The sequence below is a fragment of the Poecile atricapillus genome, chromosome 7 (assembly GCF_030490865.1).
Source record: "Poecile atricapillus isolate bPoeAtr1 chromosome 7, bPoeAtr1.hap1, whole genome shotgun sequence".
In the NCBI taxonomy this organism is placed as follows: domain Eukaryota; kingdom Metazoa; phylum Chordata; class Aves; order Passeriformes; family Paridae; genus Poecile; species Poecile atricapillus.
In genome coordinates this window covers 8076623-8096150 of record NC_081255.1, presented here as the reverse complement: position 1 = coordinate 8096150, position 19528 = coordinate 8076623, and the positions used below count along the sequence as shown (strand labels likewise).

The 19528-nt window shown below is 55.3% G+C and overlaps 1 protein-coding gene across 1 annotated transcript in view; it reads right to left on the bottom strand.

The window, feature by feature from the left end:
• CACNA1E (calcium voltage-gated channel subunit alpha1 E) overlaps positions 1 to 19528 on the bottom strand; it is an 86665-nt gene that overhangs the window by 23279 nt on the left and 43858 nt on the right. The window contains exons 10-29 of the mRNA XM_058842826.1: positions 19267 to 19347; positions 18744 to 18953; positions 17379 to 17491; positions 17023 to 17135; positions 16758 to 16889; positions 16366 to 16438; positions 15868 to 15985; positions 15483 to 15550; positions 13770 to 13867; positions 10870 to 10926; positions 9458 to 10051; positions 9074 to 9348; positions 8334 to 8493; positions 7692 to 7821; positions 6820 to 6879; positions 6438 to 6544; positions 3670 to 3681; positions 2228 to 2324; positions 932 to 1092; positions 398 to 535 (exon numbers count right to left, since the gene is read on the bottom strand). Coding sequence (XP_058698809.1) covers positions 398 to 535; positions 932 to 1092; positions 2228 to 2324; positions 3670 to 3681; positions 6438 to 6544; positions 6820 to 6879; positions 7692 to 7821; positions 8334 to 8493; positions 9074 to 9348; positions 9458 to 10051; positions 10870 to 10926; positions 13770 to 13867; positions 15483 to 15550; positions 15868 to 15985; positions 16366 to 16438; positions 16758 to 16889; positions 17023 to 17135; positions 17379 to 17491; positions 18744 to 18953; positions 19267 to 19347 — 2797 coding nt within the window. The remainder of the gene's footprint in view (positions 1 to 397; positions 536 to 931; positions 1093 to 2227; positions 2325 to 3669; positions 3682 to 6437; positions 6545 to 6819; positions 6880 to 7691; positions 7822 to 8333; positions 8494 to 9073; positions 9349 to 9457; positions 10052 to 10869; positions 10927 to 13769; positions 13868 to 15482; positions 15551 to 15867; positions 15986 to 16365; positions 16439 to 16757; positions 16890 to 17022; positions 17136 to 17378; positions 17492 to 18743; positions 18954 to 19266; positions 19348 to 19528) is intronic.

The following is a 19528-nucleotide window of genomic DNA, read 5'->3' as shown; positions in this document are numbered from 1 at the left end:
GGATGACCCTTTTAAATGGCTGCAGTTTTATGGTGCTTTGCAGCGTCCCTGATGGAAAATGGATTTTCCTGTGCTCTGCACCCAGAGAAAAAAATAATGCCCAAACTCACATGAGCATTTAGAGAGGTCCAGTCCTACCATTATCCCTAATATTGACCTAAAATATATCTCCAGGCCACGCAGGAAAGGGATTAGCCATAATTCACTCCCTAAGGAAGCAGCTAGCCACAGCCCCAGCCTCACAGCAGGGCTAAAAGCTCTTCTGTGCCGGAATAATTTGTTCTTCTCTCAGCCTCCCTGCCCAGCAGCTCCCCTCTCAGTCCCACTGGATGTGACCTGACCACCCCAACAATGTGATCAGCCCCATTGGAGGGGACAGAGGGAGCAGAATACTCACTGGGGCCACCCCTCGCCGGTGGACACGGTGAACAGGGTGAGCAGAGCCCAGATGATGTTGTCATAGTGGAACTCGTGCCGCTTCCACTCCCGGCATTTCACCTCCATCTTGTTCTTCTCGTGGTCCACGTAGTTCCCTCTGCAAGGTTGGAAGGGAGCAGTGACCTTGTGTTTTTGGGGTGCCTGAGCATGGGATTCTGGGTTTGAAGCCTGGGGGCAGCGTGGGTGTGTGTGGGGGTCACCTCTCCTCCCCCACAGGGAGAAATGGGGACAATCTGGACAACAGCCACGAGGAAGGGGAGAGAGAAGGGGAAAGTAAAATAGAAGAGAGAAGGAGGAAAGAACAGGAGGGAATTAAGGGCTCTGCACCCCATAGAAAGATGGGCCACAGCACTGGGGACAGAGCTCAGCCCATGCCGTCCCCTGGAGGAAATCATGGCCTAGGACTTAATGGGGAACCACAGCAGATGTGACCCAGCGCCCTGCCCTTGCCAGAGGGGTCAGCAGCACCAGATTTACTCCACAGGACACGTACATGCAGTCCTTCTGTGTGTCCTTCGAGCTGTCAGTGCAGTAGAAGAACTTCCCCTTGAAGAGCTGCACAGCAATGACGGCGAAGATGAACATGAAGAGCTTGTAGACAATGAGGATGTTGAAGACATTCTTGAGAGACGTCACAACGCAGTCAAAAACGGCCTGAAAGAGAGGGCAGAGCTCACCCTGGGGAGCCCACAGCCCTGGAAAAGGGCAGGACCAAGACCAGCCTAGTTGCTGGGGAAAGAGGGAAAGAGCTGGGCCTTCTTCCAGGCCAAAAGTTATTTTGTGAATGAGGTTAACACCCAGAGTACCCACAGCACACGTGTAGGCACCATGCAGCCCCTGAGACAGCGCCAGCGATGGATATTTGTATCCTCAGTGTTCTCTGCAACCAGGGAAGCAGACAGGGGACCATCCTAATGATGCAATTAGCAGCACTCAAGACTAATTAGCGAACACTTCATCGTTTCGCATCACCCCAAATAACAAGGCAGAGCAAATACCTCTGCCTGCCACAGCAGCACGTTCCTTAGTGCTCTCAGTGCCTCCTCAGCACTTCAAGTGGGGATTGTCCTTATCCCTGTTTTATGGTGGTGGAGACAGGAACTTCCAGAAATGAAATGACACGAGCTGACTCCATCCACTGATCAGGAAGAAAAGGTGATCAAACAAAAAACAAGCCCCATGTTTCTGGGGGTGAGACCATTCTGGGTCTCATCAATCAGCCAAATCACTTGCAAGTAAAAAAAAAAAAAAAAAAAAAAGGGCTTCCTCGGTCTCATACTCTTTTTTGGCTCTGCACCCCATCAACTAAGGTAGGGAAATTCATAATCCTACCTGTGATGCAGAAATAATCCCATTATTGATATGGGAAATCCCTCTCCAGTGCAACACTGTGACAGCACCACACACAAAACCCCGAGCTGTTTGCAACCTCCTCTGGTGGGAAAGATCAAAAACTTTGGAAAGAGATTTGAGCTCTCCAAAAGCAGGGCAGCCTATTTTCCAGGAGAACATCCAGGCTTTGCTCCATTTTGTCCTCTCAAGCTCCACTTTCCCTGGCAGAGGAACTACTGGACACCTTGCAGTGGTCCAGGCTTGCTTTTAAAAACTCATTGCACCTCCAGACAGGAAGCAGCACCCAGAAGGGTGTTGTGGTTGCAGATGGGGCTCCTAAAACACCCCAAAAGCTTGGAAAACAACTTTTTTATTGCTCACAAGCAAATCACTGTGGTGGCCCCTGCTCCCAGGGAAGAGGAGAAGAGGATGGAAGGCAGGAGATGGAGCTCGTTACCTTCAGCTTGGGCAGTCTCTTGATGGTTTTCAGGGGCCTCAAGACCCGCAGCACACGGAGAGACTTGATGGTCTTGATATCCCGGCCCTTGTTGGTCCTGCCACGTCAGAGGGAGGCACACGCACCCAGAAATGGAACAGAGAGACAAGAACCTTGTAGACCTGGGTGCCCTGGGGAGCTGAGCTGCCGGCAACACCCTCCCAGCACGTGTGAAGACGGGAACAGGAGGGGCACAAACATTGCTGAGCGCTCAGCCCAACTAAAGGCGGCTCCTCCAACACGGGCGCTGACAGCCGGCAGAGATGGAGAACAAGGCAGTGCTCTCTTTCCCGGGATTAGCACCCTTCCAGTGACCTTAACAAACCTCTTGCTGTGGGAAGCAGTGCCAGGGCTGGGGCAGGCAGCACCAGGAGGTTTGCAGGGCACAGGAGGTTTGCTTCCCTCCTTCAGGCACGCGCTGTTTGCAAATGGGGCTCGCACGGGGTCACCACCACTGCAAATTGTTTCCTACCAGTTGCAAGAAATTCAGAATAAAATGAGGGAGGTCCACATATTGCCAGGGAAACTGTGGGTGCCCCATCCCTGGAAGTGCTCCAGGCAAACGCTGAAGGACCTGGTCTAGTGGGAGGTGTCCCTGCCCAAGGCACAGGGGTTGGACCCTTGGAAGGGTCTCTAAGGTCTCTCCAGATCAGGGCTGCTCTTGCCTTCACCCCAAATCAGCTGAGGGAGGCAGAGCTTACCAGTGGAATCCTTTAGAAAAGCCCCCTCATGACCCTCATTTCTTGAATATGATGATTATTCCCCCAACCACAACACCAGGGGGGGTTTTCTTGTCTTTTAACTAAAGTCTGGATCTCAGGGTGGAGCAGCGAGGTCCTGGTGAAGGTGGCACAGCCTGGACCCGCCAGGCACCCTTGAAAAACGTCAAGGAAATTACTTGCAACAACAGATGCTCCCAATTACACAGCTCCTTGGCGAGGGTTAATGCAACAGGGAGTGCAATAATGGGCTTAATCATTACGAGATGTAAACAAAACCACTAATTAATAGTCCTCCCTAGGAGCACAGCCCTCACATGCATGGGAAGCAGCTGTACAGATGGACCTAGGACTCACTTTGCTCCTGTTTTGCTGGGAAATAGGCCCTGGATAAGGGCCTGGGGCATCTGAGTGAGGGTTGGGGTGTGGGTTTGAGGGCAGCACTCAACACTGGTGCAAGTTGTCACCAAGGACACCCCAACTGCAGTGTCTGACACCTGCTGAGGTGGGATCCTTCAGCCCTCAGGGCTTCCTGCAGAGCACTTCCAGCACTGCAGAGCGTTTCAGTCCCTGAAAATGCAGCTAAGGGTCAGCCCAGGTGTTGGACAGACTGACATCCACCTGCACCCACCCCCCTGCGTTCCCAGCAACAGCATCCCACAAGATCTCGAGCGCCATAGTTACCCCAAAGCATTCCTGTCAGCGATCCAGCCCAGCAGAGAGATCCAACCAAGCAGCACCAGCAGAGAGATGGAAAAAGAAAGAGAGGAGAAAGGTAAGAGAAGTGTCAGGGGAGCTGCATGGGGACCCTGCAGCCGCTGCCTACCACTACCCCAGAGCTTGGGTGAAAGGCACAGTGAGCAGACCGTGTTGTTCCCTTCAGCATGGGGCACATCTCCAGGGAGGGACTCATCCCGAAGCCCCTCCTGCCCTCCCTGCTGGAGATTTTGGGTGGGGGGCATGCAGTGAAAGCTCTGCTGAAAGAGGAACCTGCACAGAATGGGACAGTGGGCAACACCAGGAAGGCACATGGTCCTCCTTAGCCAAAAGTTGTGGGGCTCAGTGAGCCAAGGTGCCTCCAAGGGAACCACCCTGCAAGCCACAGTAGTTCCCATCCAAATTCTGCTAAATTGCCTCTGTTGAGAGCTCCACTGACTAAAAGCCTGAGCTGCAGTGCAGGATCTCCTGCAAGCCAGCAGGACACTCGGTTGCACAAGCCAAGGTGGCCTCCAAGGTAACTCCTGGCTGTAACCAAGCCTCTGTCCCTGTTTGAGCCAAGTCCCTGCCACGTCCACGCAGAGTGCTCAGCACTGGGGGCAAAGCCTGTGAGCAAAACATTTCCTAAAACACATAAAACTAACCCCAGCCCTAGCTGTTAGTCCAGCATGTGTGGGGTGTGTGCTGAAAAGGTGACAATTTAACTTTACAGCATTTCTGTGGTGGGACCTCTGTCCTGACCTGCCTCACAACAGGTTATTTTGCAGTACCTGGGGGTCCTTCTTGCTTCCAGACCCTGGTGCCAATGGGCACAAGGAGATGCTGCAAGGAAAGAAGCCCCTCTGCTGGGTAATCAGCCCCTCCATCAACATTTCCACCAGCCCTGAACAGCTCTGGAACACTGCTGTGAAATGCCTCCTCGGAGGGAGGCAAAGGTGGGCAAAGGGTCTTTAGTTGTGGTTCTGGTTATTTCAGCTAATTTAATTTGAACCCTTTGGAGATTTACATCTTTTTATTGAGGCTGTGTGTGGATTGATGGATTAGATTTCCATGTGGAGAGGTATGGATGAGTGGACTCAGCCTCTCCCTCTCAGGGTTTGTGGCCTCTGAGGGAGCGGTGGAGAAGCCACAGCAGCACACGGAGATGCTTTGTGGGTGGACATTTGGTTATCAGTGATTTGGATGTGGCACACGCAGCCTGTGGGTGATGAACCTGCTCAAACACCTCCTGCTGTGCCCACAGCCACCCAGGAGCCCTGTGAGGAAACCAGAGTGCAGACAAAAGGGGCAGGAAACCTGCATGGCACATCCCAGAATTCACGCTGGGAAGTGCTGGACTCAGTCACCAGCTGCTCTCATCCAGGTAATCGCCACAGCCACTCCATGGGCATTGCTGTTCCCACCCAGCACATGGAGGAAAGGAGAAGGAGGAGGAGAAAAGGAGAAGGAGAAAAGGAGAAGGACACTCCCCCTGCCCTGGCCGCACATCAAAGAGCTCATGGAGGGAGAAGAGGAGATGGATTGGAACATCTCCCCCAGTTTTCCTCTGGAGACCAGCAGGGAGGGTGGGAGGGAGGGTGGCAGGCTGGGACATGGAGAGCTGGTGAATATCCTGCAGCTCCCATGGCTGTGGCAGTGCTGGGCTGCTCAGGGGAGAGGCAGGTGTTCTTATAAATGCTTTATAATGTATGAACCCATCAGAAATCACCGTGGTGCCTTTGTTCCCTTCACTCCCAAAGCCATGAGCTCATCTCCTCCAGCAGGAGCCACGCTGGGGACGGGGCAGACAGACAATGCTGCAGGTTTACATGATTAAAAAGCCCCCACCCATGGCACAAGCAGCTCAGGCTGCAAGAGAGAGCAGGAGGCAGGCTGAGCCAACAACCTGTGCTCCTTCAGCCATCACAATCCTTGATGGAAGTTCCCTCGGAAGGAAAAGGCTCCTGGTCCTCCTCCTCAAAGCACTCAGTGCATCTTCAGGCTGCTGATGCCCTTGAGCCCTGCCAGACACGCTCTGAGGGGCTGAGGAAGGACCAGCCACACCCTGGAGATGCTCGACCCACCCTCGTGGTGGCTTCCCAGAGGCTCAGAGCATTGTCCCCAGCCAGCAAACCTGCCCCAAGCCCCTTCCCCATGTCTGTGTTCATCCCCCTGCCCTGCCCAGGGGCTGCTTCATCCTTGTGCTGAGTGAGCTGAATTCCCCCATGCTCTTCCCAAGGAGGGAGCAGGGACTGAAAGCACTGGGTGAGGAATGCGATGAGGAGGGTGAGGAAGGCACAAGCAACAAGCCAGAGGGGTCCAAGTGGGTGAGAACCAGGAGAAGGAGCTGCTGCCCAGTCTGGGGTAGATGGGAGGGATAAGTTATAGTACCTGAGCTGTGAACAAGGCCACAGCTCCCATCTGTGTGGCTGCCAGGCCCTCCCCTGTCAGCAGCCCCTCCTTTAGGCCATTTTTCCCCTCTCTAACAGCCCCTTCTGCTCTGTTTCAAATCCACCTTCAGCACCAGCTTCTTCCTAGCAACTCCAGCTTGCCTTGCCTTGCTCCCTGCCTGATTTCTCACCAGCTTGTGACAAACACATCACTGGAGAAGCCACACCCCACTGCCAGGAGCAAAAAATAAAATAAAAATAAAATAAAATACGGAAGGAAATCAGAGTCTAGTAGCCAAAACACACAGTTGGACCCTTCTCCCAGCCCAGCTGAGGGAAGGCAGAGAGCTGAAAACGGCCACTTACGCCAAGGCAAAAGCCACCAGAGCTCCCACCACCACAATGAAATCCAGGATGTTCCAGAGGTCTCGGAAGTAGGAGCCATCCTGCAGGATCAAGCCCTGATCAATCATCTGGAGGGGAGATACAGAGAGAAAAACAGGCAGGGATTGAGCAGCTCAGACATCAAGTGGAGAGGACGAGCTGTGGGACTGCAGACACATCCCAGTGCCCCAGGTGTAGGAGTTCATATTTTGTGGAAGCCTGGAGGCTGATAAAGGAGGTGCTGAGCCCTCTGGACCACCACTGCTAAGAACCAGACTTCAAGGTCTCCACCATCTAAATTTAGGGCCAGAACTGCCAAACAGAGCTATTTCCCAGGGATGCTGCACCCTGTCAGGGCTCTTACCTTGATCACCATCTCGAAGGTGAAGACACCGGTGAAGACGTAGTCGAAATACCTCAGCACCTGCACAGAGAGGGCACAGGTGCTCTGCAGCTGCTGCCAAGCAAACCATGCCCACCCAGACACCCAGCTACAGCAGCTTGCCTGGCTCAGGGACAGACACAGGGCTGGTTGGCTTGTGCCAAAGCCAGCTTCATCCCTAAGAGCTCAGGGCAGCCCCAAACCCAGCCTGTGCAGGCAGGAGGGAATCATTCCCCATGCAAATGGCTTGGAAATGATGCTGCTAGCCAGGATCGTGTGCCTGCACCAGCATCTCCTCAGCTCAAGCCACTTTACAGCTGACCAGGCCTCCTGGTCTCTTCCCAGACCCTAAACCCCAGGGAAGCTGAGAGCGACTCCCAGAAGGTGATGGGGAAGGAGTCACATTCCATTTTTGCTAAATGCAAAAAGCAAGCAGGGAACAGAGCCTGTGTGAAACTAAGTCACACAGGCTTCTCATTCTGGCCTGAGAAAGCAGGAGAAAGAATCCAAACAGTCCTTGGTAAAGGACAAAACAATATTTGCAGGTGGTGTTTAGGAAAACAGTCAAGGGTGTTCCATTTAACCAATGCTGGTGATGTGTTGCTTTAATGACCAATGAGAGTTTTACCCCTCAGACCTTCTCAAACATGTGTATAAAAGAAGACTGAGAGTAATAAACTTTGCTCTCTTGGACAATGAAGCTAAGGGAGTCAGTGTCGTACTGCCTCCTAATCTAGTGCGACACCGTGGCACAGTGCAGGTCCCACCACCGGCTGCCCTGATCCTACAGATCCTGCAGAGCTGAAATCCTGCAGCCTGCAGCGGTGGGGGGAGCGGGAGGGGGCTGCAATCACTTTGTTGCGGTCGGAGTTGGTGAGGACGGGATCCTCGGCGGCGAGGGCGATGCTGCTGGCGGCGATCACCAGGAGGATGCACATCTCGAAGTAGCGCAGGTTCACGATGTAGTGGCAGGCCCTCCTCACCCTGCAGGGACACAGCCCACACCCCACCTGTGAGACCCTGGCAGCCCACGAGCAAAGCCCAGCCCATATTGCCATCCTTCCAGGGTGGGGAGATGGGCAGCAAAGCCTGAGGAGCAAAAGAAGGGAGGCCAAGGGGTGTTTGGGCTTGTTGATCCCTCTTCTCAGCTGTCTCAGCCCCACAGCCAGGCAGGGAGCATCCCTAAGAAACTGGGGTGTTTACTCTTCCAGGCTGCTGGATGTGGGGAAGAGCTACAGAGCAGCAGAAAACTGCAGGTAAATACAACAAGCCAGGAATAAGATTCCCAGTTTAGCAATCAGCAGTTGGGAGAGAGAGCCATGAGCGTGGCTGCCATAGAGGGAGAGCGATGTGGGGCTTGGGGAGCTCCGTGATTGTTTCTCAAGCCTGTTTGGGAGATGCTCAGCTCCCTTCTCACGGGGATTCCCTGGTTTTGGTGATGTCTGGGGTCCTTCCCCTTGCATCCCTCCCCAGCCCCAGCATGAAAAACGTCTCACGGGTTGGTGGTGCTGAAGATGAACATGGAGCTGTGCGGCACCATTGCTTTGCCCGTCTCGCTCTTTTCCTTCTTTCTTTTCTTCTTCTCCATTTCTTCCTCATCCTCTTTGGTCTCGGCCTCCTTTAAGGGGCTGGCTTCGCCGTCTGTCTTGTTGCTAACTGCAGGAAAGCGAGAGCCTTTGCCTGGCCTTGCACCCAGACAACACCCTGGGGTGTCCCTGCCACCCGGGCAACCCCCTCATTCCTGCTCTGAATCCCTGTGCCCTTACAGGGGCGAGGAGGAAAACACAGGAGCTGCTGGGATGGAGCAGATGAAATGGGTTTAACAAGGCCAGCTTTCACCTCGCTGGTTAATTAATAACACTGTTTAAAGCAGCTCACCTTGACAGCGAGGATGCTGCTAAGGGGTTTGAGTGACAGCAAGCTGCCGGAGGCTACAGATGTTCCAGGAAAAACAGGGAATACGAGAGTTTTGCCCAGGCAGAGAGGAAGGGGAAGTGATGGATCAGATGAAGGGGTGGATGGAAAGAGGTGAGAAAGGGACACGGGCCCCAGGGGATGCTGGCACATCAGCATTTGGCCTGCCCTGCAAAACTGGGGTGAGGTGCTGCAACAAGCACCAAGGAGATCCCCCCCAGCTGATGGACACGGGTAGGAAAAGCCACACAAGCGGCTTTCCATCCCCGCAGGGTCCCCGAGGGCTGGGAGAGGGGCTCAGGAAAGAGAGACGGGTCCTCACTCTGTACCACAGCGGAGTCGTGGACATCGATCATGATGGCCGTGCTCTCGGTGGCCTTCTCGGTGTTGGGTGTGATGGAGGAGAGGTCGGGCTCGCTGCGGCTCACGGTGTGGCTGTGCTCCAGCAGCGCCTGCTCGCTCGTGTCTGGGCTGCTGCAGTCCTGCTCTGTCAGGTTGCCCGTCTTCCCCTGGGAGAGCTCGGCTGCGGCGTGCGGGGGGCTCCCCTTCTTGGCGGTCCCAATCAGATCGGCATCGCCGGCAGGGACCCCGTTAGTCCTGCAGCAGGGACAGGGGAGAAGAAGAGGGGTGAGAAGGTACGGGGATAGGGCAAAAAGAGAACAGGAGGAGCTGTGGGGGTGGCAAGATGTGCCCTGCAGGTACCAACCTGATGGACTCCCCGCTCGCCTCGGGATCCCCCGGAATCAGCGCCTCGGTCGCAGCCACATCCCCGCGCCGGTCCCCGTCCTGCGCCCCCTCGGCGGTGCTGGCCTCCTCCAGCCCCGTCTCCTGGCTGGCCGAGCGGCTCCCCAGGATGCCAGCAGTGTCCTTGCCCTCCATGCGGGCCCTGCGGTGCCGGCTGCGCCGCTGGCTCTGCCTCATCCTCGCCCTCTCCTCGGCGCTGCCTCCAGCCCCGTCCTGCTCTCCCGGCTCACAGTTCCCATGGCAGGATTTCTGCTGCCACATGTCCTTGTCCCGCTTGGCCGATGTCCTGTCCTCACCGCCGCCGGGGTTGGCTCCTGGGACCGGCTGCTCCGGTCCCTCGGCCAGCGGCCTCTCGCCCTTGCCCTGCTCCTCAGCGCACTTCTCCAAGGTGACACCTTCCCCGGGTCTCTTTCTGCGGAAGATGCTGGCGTGGGGATTGATGAGGGGTGGCTCATCCTTGTTGATGCCCTCCTGGCTGGACATCTGCATGTGCCGGCGCAGCTGGCTCGTGCGCTGCTCCCACACTGACATGTGGTGCCGCCGGCGACGCTCTCGCCTGCAACGGGGGACAGCGAGGGGTCACCGTCCCGGCTGCCCATGCCATCCCCCGGGGAAGCACCCGCCCTGGATTTAATCTGGGAATCCCAGGGAGAAGGAAGTGCCACCGCCAGGGTTACAGGCTGTGCTAAGGCTTCATCAGTGTCCCTCTGGCGCTGGCGGGGGGCTGGAAATGGGGCTGAGAGCGTGCTTGTGCCCCTTGGGAAAGCATCAGGCTGATGGATGACCAGCCCTGGCTGAAGCTTTCAGGCAGCACGTCCGGCTTCTGGGAGCAGCCAGCATCCTGGCTTGCCCTATCCCAGACAGGCAGGGACCACCTTCCCCTCGAGTGACTGCCTGGGGGCGCCTTAAACACGGGCCAAGCCCTCTTGCTGCATCCAGGCGCCTCTCCTCGCCTCTCTCCCAGCACATCCCGGGTAGAAAGCCTGCCCTGAGGCTTGAGGAGCAGCGACTTTGAGTGTCTGAGGGAAAGGAGCTGCGCTGGGCTTCTGGGCTACGCCACGAAACCTTTGCACCGTGGTGAAACAACACCCTGGAGAAGACAGACGTGCCCTTCCCGACACCCCCATGGCACAGGGAAACAGCCAGGAGCACATGAGGGCACCGCTCACACATCCACGGCCCCACGGCAGCGCACACGGGGGGGATCGGCACAGGCCCGAGAAGGGGGGCACAGGGGCACACGGATACAGCACACACACACACACAAAAAATAAATTCCCACTCCCGTCCCTGCCGGCCAGGCCGGAGGGGAGCGGGGTGTGCACAGACAGCACAGGAGCCACAGACGGACACGCGCCCCCGCCGCCCACATACAGGTGGCTGCTGCGTGGCTCCCACATCGACATGTGGTGTCTCCTCCGCCTGTCTCTTCTGCGGAGGAAAAACAAACGGGTTCAATCCCCTCCTTCCAGTGGCGTGGGCAGCGCACAGAGCTGTCCCCCCTCCCCGTCCCTGGGCCTCCTCGTCCTGGCCCTGCACATCCGCAGCGAGCCCCCACGGGCTGCCCACGCTGACACCCCTGGGAGCCTTCCCCACACTGGGAGAGCACTGCAGGCTCCAGTCCTTCCCAAGCTCCCAGACATCCTTGGATGTTTAACAGCTCCAAATTCACTCCTCCCGAGAAGCACGCGGGAATTGGGAGGAGGAATGCGTCAGGCCGGCCCTGAGATGCTCAGAGCCATCACCGTGAGTTGATGCTGCCCTGGGAGCACAGAGGGGAACATGAAGTTCCCCAGCAAGCACAAGGCATGAGGCCAGGCTGAAATGCCGCAGAGCTCCTGTCACCTGAGCAGCCCCCACACAGAGCAAGTTAACAGGGCTGGCAGGGTCCTTCACACACGTTAGCAGCTGGGGAGATCCCCAGCTTTAACCTTTGTGTCAGCACAGCAAAGATTCGGATACACACAGCTCCAGGAACACTGCCCTGGGAATACACAATCGCAGAAACACAGAACATCCTGAGCGCCAAGGGACCCACAAGGATCATTGAATCCAGCTCCTGGCCCTGCACAGGACAACCCCAAGAATCCCACCATGTGCCTGAGAGCACTGTCCAAATGCTTCTTGCTGTTGTGACCACTTCCTAACAGTCTGAAGGCATCCCTCCTTGCCTTACAACTTATCACAACACCACCTCGTCAAAAGTCCCTCCTCGGCTCTCTCAGGGTGCTCTAAGGTCTCCAGGCTTAACAACCTCAACCCTCCCAGCCCGAGCTCACAGGAAAGGTGCTCCAGTCATGCCAGTGGTTACGGTTTCCATGGGAAGGGCCCGGTGCCACGCTCGAGCATTCCCACAGCAAGCGGCCGAGCCTCCGGACCCATCCGGCCGCCCCCGAGCCATCCGCGCCCGGCTACCGACACAGCGCTCTGGCTGGCCCCAGGGCCACCCACGCCATCCCTGGCCACGTGGGAGCAGCCATCCATCCCACGCCGACCTGCACGTTCCCGCGTGGAAACGGAGCCATCCGCGTCCGCGCGCGCACCAAGGCAGAGCCCGGCTCTGAGCTCCCAGCTCCCCTCAGTGCCAGCTCTGCTCTGCCTTGGCCACCGCCGTGTTGTCCCCACGCTCCCTCCACGAGCTCAGCACCACCAAAACACACCAGGCCTGACTGTACCATCAAGCCTCACCCCGTGGCAGGACCTGACCCCAATCCATCCCGGTGAGTGGGAGGAGCTGGAAAAAAACCCCGTGAATATCAATACCTCCCCTTTCAATGCCAGCAGAACAACAAGGAAAGGTTGAAGAGATCTGTTTTTCCCAACCAGCTCTATATGACAATGACCAGAGAGCTCTATCAGGGATGTGCAGTGTGGGAAAATCCTTTCCTGCCCTAATATATTCCATCTCCCCCTCTTCCTCTCTCCTATCTCCTCTCTCCTATCCCATTCCTCAGCCTCTCCCGCAGCCTAAAGCTTTCTGTTCCCTCGCTTCATCCAACACATTCCCACTGGTATCCAGAAACAGAGCCAACATACAGACTCCACCACCTCTCCCCTAAACCCCCCCTAGTCCTTGGGCAGACATGGATTTATTAGGAATATCCCATCAGCACCAATCCAGGCTTAAAATCTGCAGCTGCTGGGGGATCAGGAGGGCCTTACAAGCATGCCCCGTTCCTGGTGCCCCTAAAACCACGCAGGATGTGGGACCACAGGATCCCATCCTTGCCAAAGCAGGGAGGGGGATGTTCCCTGGGCTGCCTGTGATCCCCCCTCCCAAGATCAGCACTCGCTTGAAGACAGCAGTTTCTCTCAGCAAATCTGCAAGAGTACAAGCTTGGCTGGGTTTCAAAGCATAACGAAACCTAAAATTCCCTGGGAAGGAATACTATATAAAAAAAAAAAAAAAATGGAAAGAAAAAAAAAAAAACCAAGAAGAGGGGAAGAAAAAAATATGAAATAATCCCTTCAGCTGTACTGAAATGTACTGTTTTGGGAAACAAATCAAAACGCCTCGTTCCAATGTTGACTTTGAAAGTTTTATGTGATTTAGACCATATGACACCGCAGAATAAAGAGAAAAAAGGCAGCTAGGAAGGAAAAAACAGAATTTTCTCTCGCTGAAATGCGGAGACAAGGCTTCTTAGCACCATGCTGGAGGTTTATGTGGTTTGGGGCTTTTTTTTCTCACTCAAATCAAATTTTTGTACAATCAAACATGGTTTCACAAACCTGCTCCATCTTTCCTAACTGCATTCACTCCCAGGGAAGGAGCCCGAGGGAGATTTGTGACACCACTGCTCCCTTCTCCCCCGGTCCTGGCTGCTCTCCTGCAGCTCTGCCATGAAGAAACACTCCCCAGGAGCAAATATCACCCCTCCTCAAGAATAACTTGAGATACCTTCCTCCTCCCCAGCCTCCTACCATCAGCCCTGAGTGCTTGAGCTCTATATTTGGGGCAGAAAGCCTCTTTCAGCGTATTTTTACCATGCCCAAGCACTGAGGCTGCAGCTTGGTGTAGAGGTTGGCAACTTCAGGACATCCCTGGTGACCCATTCCCCACACTGTCACCTCTCTAAAAGCACTGCTGCTAGTGGGGAACACACTCCTAGAGCTCCATCCATCCATCTTCAGGATCCCAGAGAGGGAGTCACCCCCTTTTTCTTGTTGGCAGCCCCCCCAGCTAGCCACACCAGGCTCTGCTGAAGTTCTGTGCCCTTCTGAGCCTGGCTGGGCTCGGGGGGTCACCGGGGTGAAGTTGGGGAGTCACTCACTCGAGAGCAGGCATGTTTGGGGCAGACATGGGGCTGACTTCTTTGGCTTTCTGAAGGGCGTGCTTCTGGTTAAAGGCCTCCTCTTCCTCCTGCTCGTCCTGCAGAGAAAAGAGGGGCATTGCTCAGTGGGATTTGGGGGGGTTCCAAGGGAAAGCTCAGCCACTGGGAGCAGTGAGGGATGTGCAGGGTGAGGCTTGAGGGAGTGAGGGGGACCTGTACTCCTGATGCCTTGGAAAGGCTACCTAGAACAGAGGCTAGACAAGGTTAAGAGAGTAATGTGGGTATTTATTAAAGGTCTCCAACAGGTGCACTTTGGGCAGTGCAAAAAGCCTCACAGAGGCTACACCCACCATGGACAACAGCCACGAGATTTTCAGACAATTCTAAGTTTGATCCATTCACATATCAGGGGTTAATCCTGCAGTTACAGCTTCAGATAATGAAGTCACATTCCCCCAGTTTGCTCCCCCGTAATTCACTTTTGTCTGTACTTTTCAGGGCCTGAGGATGTAAGGCATCCTTGGGTTTCAGGCCTAGAGGAATCGTTTTGTCTGGCCAAAATGTGAAGACAGCTGACACTTTCTATGGCCTTTAGAGTTATGCAGGAATGCAGTACAGGATTTGAAAAACACAAAGGCTAAAATCTTAAGGCATCACTTCCTGAGACACTTTATTTCCCTTGTGGGGGGATTTATTTCCCTTGTGCTGTGGGGATGCAGGTTCCCCACCACTCCAGATCTTCCCGGAGGTGTCAGAGCTGCTTAAATGAGTGAACCCAGCCCACTCCAGGCAAGAGCTGAGCTGAGCATGGTGGGACCACCCCAGAACAGCTCAGCCCTCCCTTCTTCACAGCCACAGGGGCCAGACAGGCATCCCCCAAACCGAGTGGGAGGTGAGGCATCCATGAATGACCCTGCCTGAGACGGGATTGCTTTAATGAGTTTGGCTTTGTCTCCGGAGCAAAGAATGTCATTAGGAGTCATTAGTGAGCATTCAGCCTTTTCAAAAACTCGGCACTCACTTAATTAATGCTGCTGGTACCCGTGGGGCTCTCCCATATCTCCAGGTAGCCCCTGGAAGTGCCATCTACACCCCCCCACCCCACCATCAGAGGACCCCTGCACACACCCCTCCAGTGGCGGGGTAAACCAGCACCGTGCCCCTTTTTGGGTCAGATTTACACCAGCGTGGAAGCCTCCCAGTGAGCCCCAGGGATGTGAGCAATAACACGGGCTCCACAAGCATCTGGGATCTCTGGTCTGCCCCAAAGAGTGGCAACGACCCTTGCAGCTCTCTCCTACTCGCCGTTATCCAGATGGTGCCCCAACAATTTAGCGTTCCCCAAATATTCCCCAGCATGGTTTTAAAAGCAGCTGAGCACCAGCCTAAATTGCATCCTAAATCACATCTGCTGCCCTGTAGGCAGATGGGGAATAAATATTGACACCAGTGGAAAATTCTTCCCACTCCACATCTCCAGATAACAGATAGCAGTCCCCACATCAGATCCCACCCAAGAGGTGAGGGTTATCTCCATCTGACTGCTGGCAGAGGGAACTGGGGACTTTAAATGGAGAAACAGTTAAAGCCATGCTCGAGATGTGGGTGTTCCTGGAAAGACCAGCGGGTTTAAGCATTTTCCTAACTCAGAGCCTAAATGGTTTTGCCCCCACTCACTCCACGGGAGAAGGAAAAGGAGCGTCAGGAACTCACCTTGGTGAGCTCCTGGGCGTTGGCCAGGTTGTCCACGGCGATGGCCAAGAAGACGTTCAGCAGAGTATCTGAGAGCAGCTAAGGATGCACAAGCCGAGTGTTAAGGACATGTGTATCTGCAGCTCCCAAGGGAGGGTGGCCTGGACGGCTCCTGGCCAGCTCAGCCAAAGGCACAAACTCCTCCCCATCCCACAGAAACCACCCTCAGCGCACCTCCCCACAGCTCCTTCTCTGCCTTTGGGACACCCAGCGCTGCCACACCTGTGTGGAGGGTCTCCCTCAGCTGGGAGGGGAGGAAGGAGCAGCAAGCAGGGAGGGGGATGCCCCCGGGGAGGGTGAGGAGATGGGGTTCTCAGCGCTGAAAGCACAACAGCCCAGTGGATACAGTTTCCAAACAAGGTGAGGACGATGAAGTAGATGGAGGACCACATCCCTGAGCGCACGCCTCCCTGGGAGCGGATGCCGTTGTACATCACCTCGTTCCAGTCCTCGCCCGTCAGGATCTGCGGGGAGACAAGGCAGCAGCTCTGTCACCTGCAGCTCCCCGGCACCGCCACATCTGTGCCACCAACACGCAGCAGCCGCGTGGGACACCCCGTGTCCTGCAGGACAGCGCCGGAGATAACCCAGCTCTGCAGCTGGAGGGAGATCCCATTGGACACCGATGAGGATTTAAAGCCTTCTCAGAAGAGTCTGAAACTCTTCATCTTCTCTTACGGGGTGGAAGAGTTTCCACCTCTTTCCATCCACTTTGTTGTGCAGGAGAGGGAGGAAGCTGATAGAGGGGAACTTTTTTGGTGTAAAGAGCCCCTTCCAGCCATAGGGGAGTAAGCAGGTGGTCCCAAGCCCCTTTTCTTGAGTCTCCTGGCAGCCCAGCCCCTACCTGAAACACCGTCATGATGGCTGCAGGGAAGGTGTCGAAGTTGGCTGATGGAGTCCCATCCATGAAGTTAAACCTGGAAAGGGATCCAGGTGAACATCAACGGGATGAAATACCAAGGTCACCGAACCCCTGGCTGCTGTGCTATCAGTTTTCTTGTGTTTAGGAGGACCTTTCCCCACTCCAGAAAAGGTCTCCTGAGCATTTGGTGCCAGAAACCAGAAGGTCTCCTGGCTAGAAGGAGCCACACAGCCCAAAGGTAGCCCTTGAGCAGGGATTTTCGTGTGGGAAGAGACTGAGGGGGAAGGTACAGACTTGCTGGGCCCCTAAAGAGATTGGCATCACTTGGCTTTAACACCAAGAAACTTCTGATCCTCAGCCTTGAAACGACATACCTGCCTCCAAACAGCTGCATTCCCAGCAGGGCAAAGACTACAATGAAGAGGAAGAGGAGGAAGAGCAGACTGATAATAGATTTCATGGAGCTCATCAGCGAGACCACCAAATTCCTCAGGGATGCCCAGTACCTAGAAAACAGAGATATTGCTGGAGCACTGGCAGAGGTGCAGATGCCATCAGCAGGAGAGCAGGAGGGACTGGATCTGGGCTGCAGCCACAGTCTGAGATGGAGGATGACGGGCACTGATGGTGGGTACGCACTTGGTTATTTTAAATATCCGCAGGAGACGAAGAGCTCGTAGGACACTGATCCCAAAAGAGGTTCCTGGTCTGAATATAGCCCAAACCACTTCGAAGATGCTTCCCACTGTGACCTGAGAAGCAGACACAGCCACAAGTCAAAGGCAGGCTCAGGATGGGCTGCTGCAGGGAATCTTAACATCCCTGAAGACGAGGCACCCACCACCCAGTCCAGGACCTGGTGTCTCAGGCTGTCCTGGCAGAAAGTGCTCCCTGCCCACTGTGAGGACCATCCTGATCTCCCCCTTGGTGCCTTGCTTTGCAGGCCCCTGCCAGGCATCTCCCCCCAGACCCACAGCATCCCTGGGGCCGCTCACCCCACAGTCGAAGCAGTTGAAGGAAGAATGGAAGTAAAGGCGTGGCCCCATCCCGTACATCTTTAAGGACATCTCCAGAAGGAAGAGCCCAAGAAACAGGAACTCTGCATAGTCTGGAAAACAAAACCCAAGTGTGCTTGAGGCATGGAGCTGTGTGGAGCACCAGCTGAGCATCCAGCACATCCCACAGAGATGGGACAAGTCAGGGACTATGCTGCATCCCCAAACTCTCAGGGTCTGGGATGAGGGAATTTTATCTGTGAGGAGCTAAACTGTACGTAACAGAGCATCAAGCCCATGAGTTAATCATTCAGGGAAGATGCACCAGTGTCCCAGAGGGTTGAGAGGACCAGACATGGCCAGCACAGAGCACAGCAGCTCTTTGGCATTAAACCACAGCGGCTGAGGAGCCTACACGGGCATCAACCACACGACACTGTAGGGGAATATCATCAACCTGGATTAAAATCATTGCATGGCTGGAATTTGGCCAGGGAAACAGAGCCAAACAGCCAAAAGCCTTTCCAGCTATTTCATGAACATTTAGCAGGCAAGATCCTGGCTCTTCACCTTTCCCAGAAGATGCTTCTCACCACCACCAGCTGCCATACCACACCACAACGTGTCGGGAGCCCGGCAGGACTGAGCCTACTGCTGCAGATTTGGGTAGAGCTGGGGCTTGGCAGGGACATTCTCAAGGTGAGGAAGAATAACACATCTGAGAAAGCAGCACTGTGCCCTCTGCAGCAGCTCAGGAGTGACACATGTGGGTCTGACCACGCTGCTCTGCAGTAGCCCGTGCTGCAGAGGACACGGCTGCAGTTCTTCTGAGACCTGACCTTGTGTCCTGGCCCATGCTGGGCTCAGGGAGGCTCCATGACCGGCAGCCTCCAAGCCTGGGATTCATTCCCTCACCATGCTCTGCACAAAGGTTTTAACCAGGGTGCTCTGCCATGACCAGTCCCATCCCTACAAATTCACACCTTTCCAGCAATGGCTTGTGCACATCCAGAGGTGGCTCTCCAGCAAGCTTTCCATCACCACTGCTCACAGTTTTGGGATGAACTCCACTGAGACTGGCAGTGTTTCTCTCTCACAACAAACACATCAGACCCGAAGGACACAAACCCAGAACAACTCCTCTGTGTTTGCTCACAGCCCTCAGTGGCCATGGGGCCAAGGGCACAGCTGAATTAAATATCTGTACGTGTTTGCTACCAACAGTGGATGGAGCTGAGGTCGCTCCCCACCCAGCTCCACCCTCTGTGCCTCAAGGCAAGCAGTGAGGGTGCGCTGCCACTTCCAGCCACTGGAGATAAGAAGGTTTTTCCTGCTCTCCCACCAACACCAAGCCCAGGGACTCACAGAGGAAGTGGGTGAGCCAGGCTGGCTGGTTGTGATGGACGATGGCCACGCAGGCAGTGTTGAGAGCCACCAGGCTCAGGACGATCCAGTAGAAGACCTGGGATTTCACCATGTGGCGAACGGAGATGCGCAGGAGTCGCTCCTTGTGCCGTAAGTAGGAGGCACCATCCACCCTGGCACCTTTGAGGCCAGACTGACTCGAGGGGTTACCTGAAGGAAAAAAAAAATGGGGAACAAGGAGTTGGATGCTCCAGCCTCTGCTGCAAAGTGAGACAGGACAGATGGCTCACGGACATTGCTTTTGTGGGGCGCAACTCATCCAGAGCATTTTTATGTGGCACAGGGTGGGCAGCAGGAGGTTTGCTGCTAAACTAGCAGAGATGTCTGGGCTGTGGCACTCTCCAGGTGATGGGTGTGACTCTGGGAACCCAGTCAGGTGGCAGAGGTTTGGGGGAAGCAAGCTGCAGACTGCACTGACCCAAGGTTGGATGAAGACGTCTTCTCTGCGCCAGCCTCCGCTCGCCCACGGAGGCGATGTCGACACAGTGCTCGTCACCCGACATGGCATCCGTCCTGTTCCGCTTGATGGTGGCTCTCCTGAGCACTGGGAAGGCAAGAGGAACAGCTGTTGGAGTCTCAGTGGCCCAACTCTGCCAGTAGCCAGCTTGTAGCACCTGGTGATCAGTACTCAAGTCTGGTAACAGGACAGAGAGACCCCGGTGATCCTGGCCCAGAGCTATCCCTGGTGTGGGATCAGACACCTCCCAAGCCTGCCATGCTCTCTC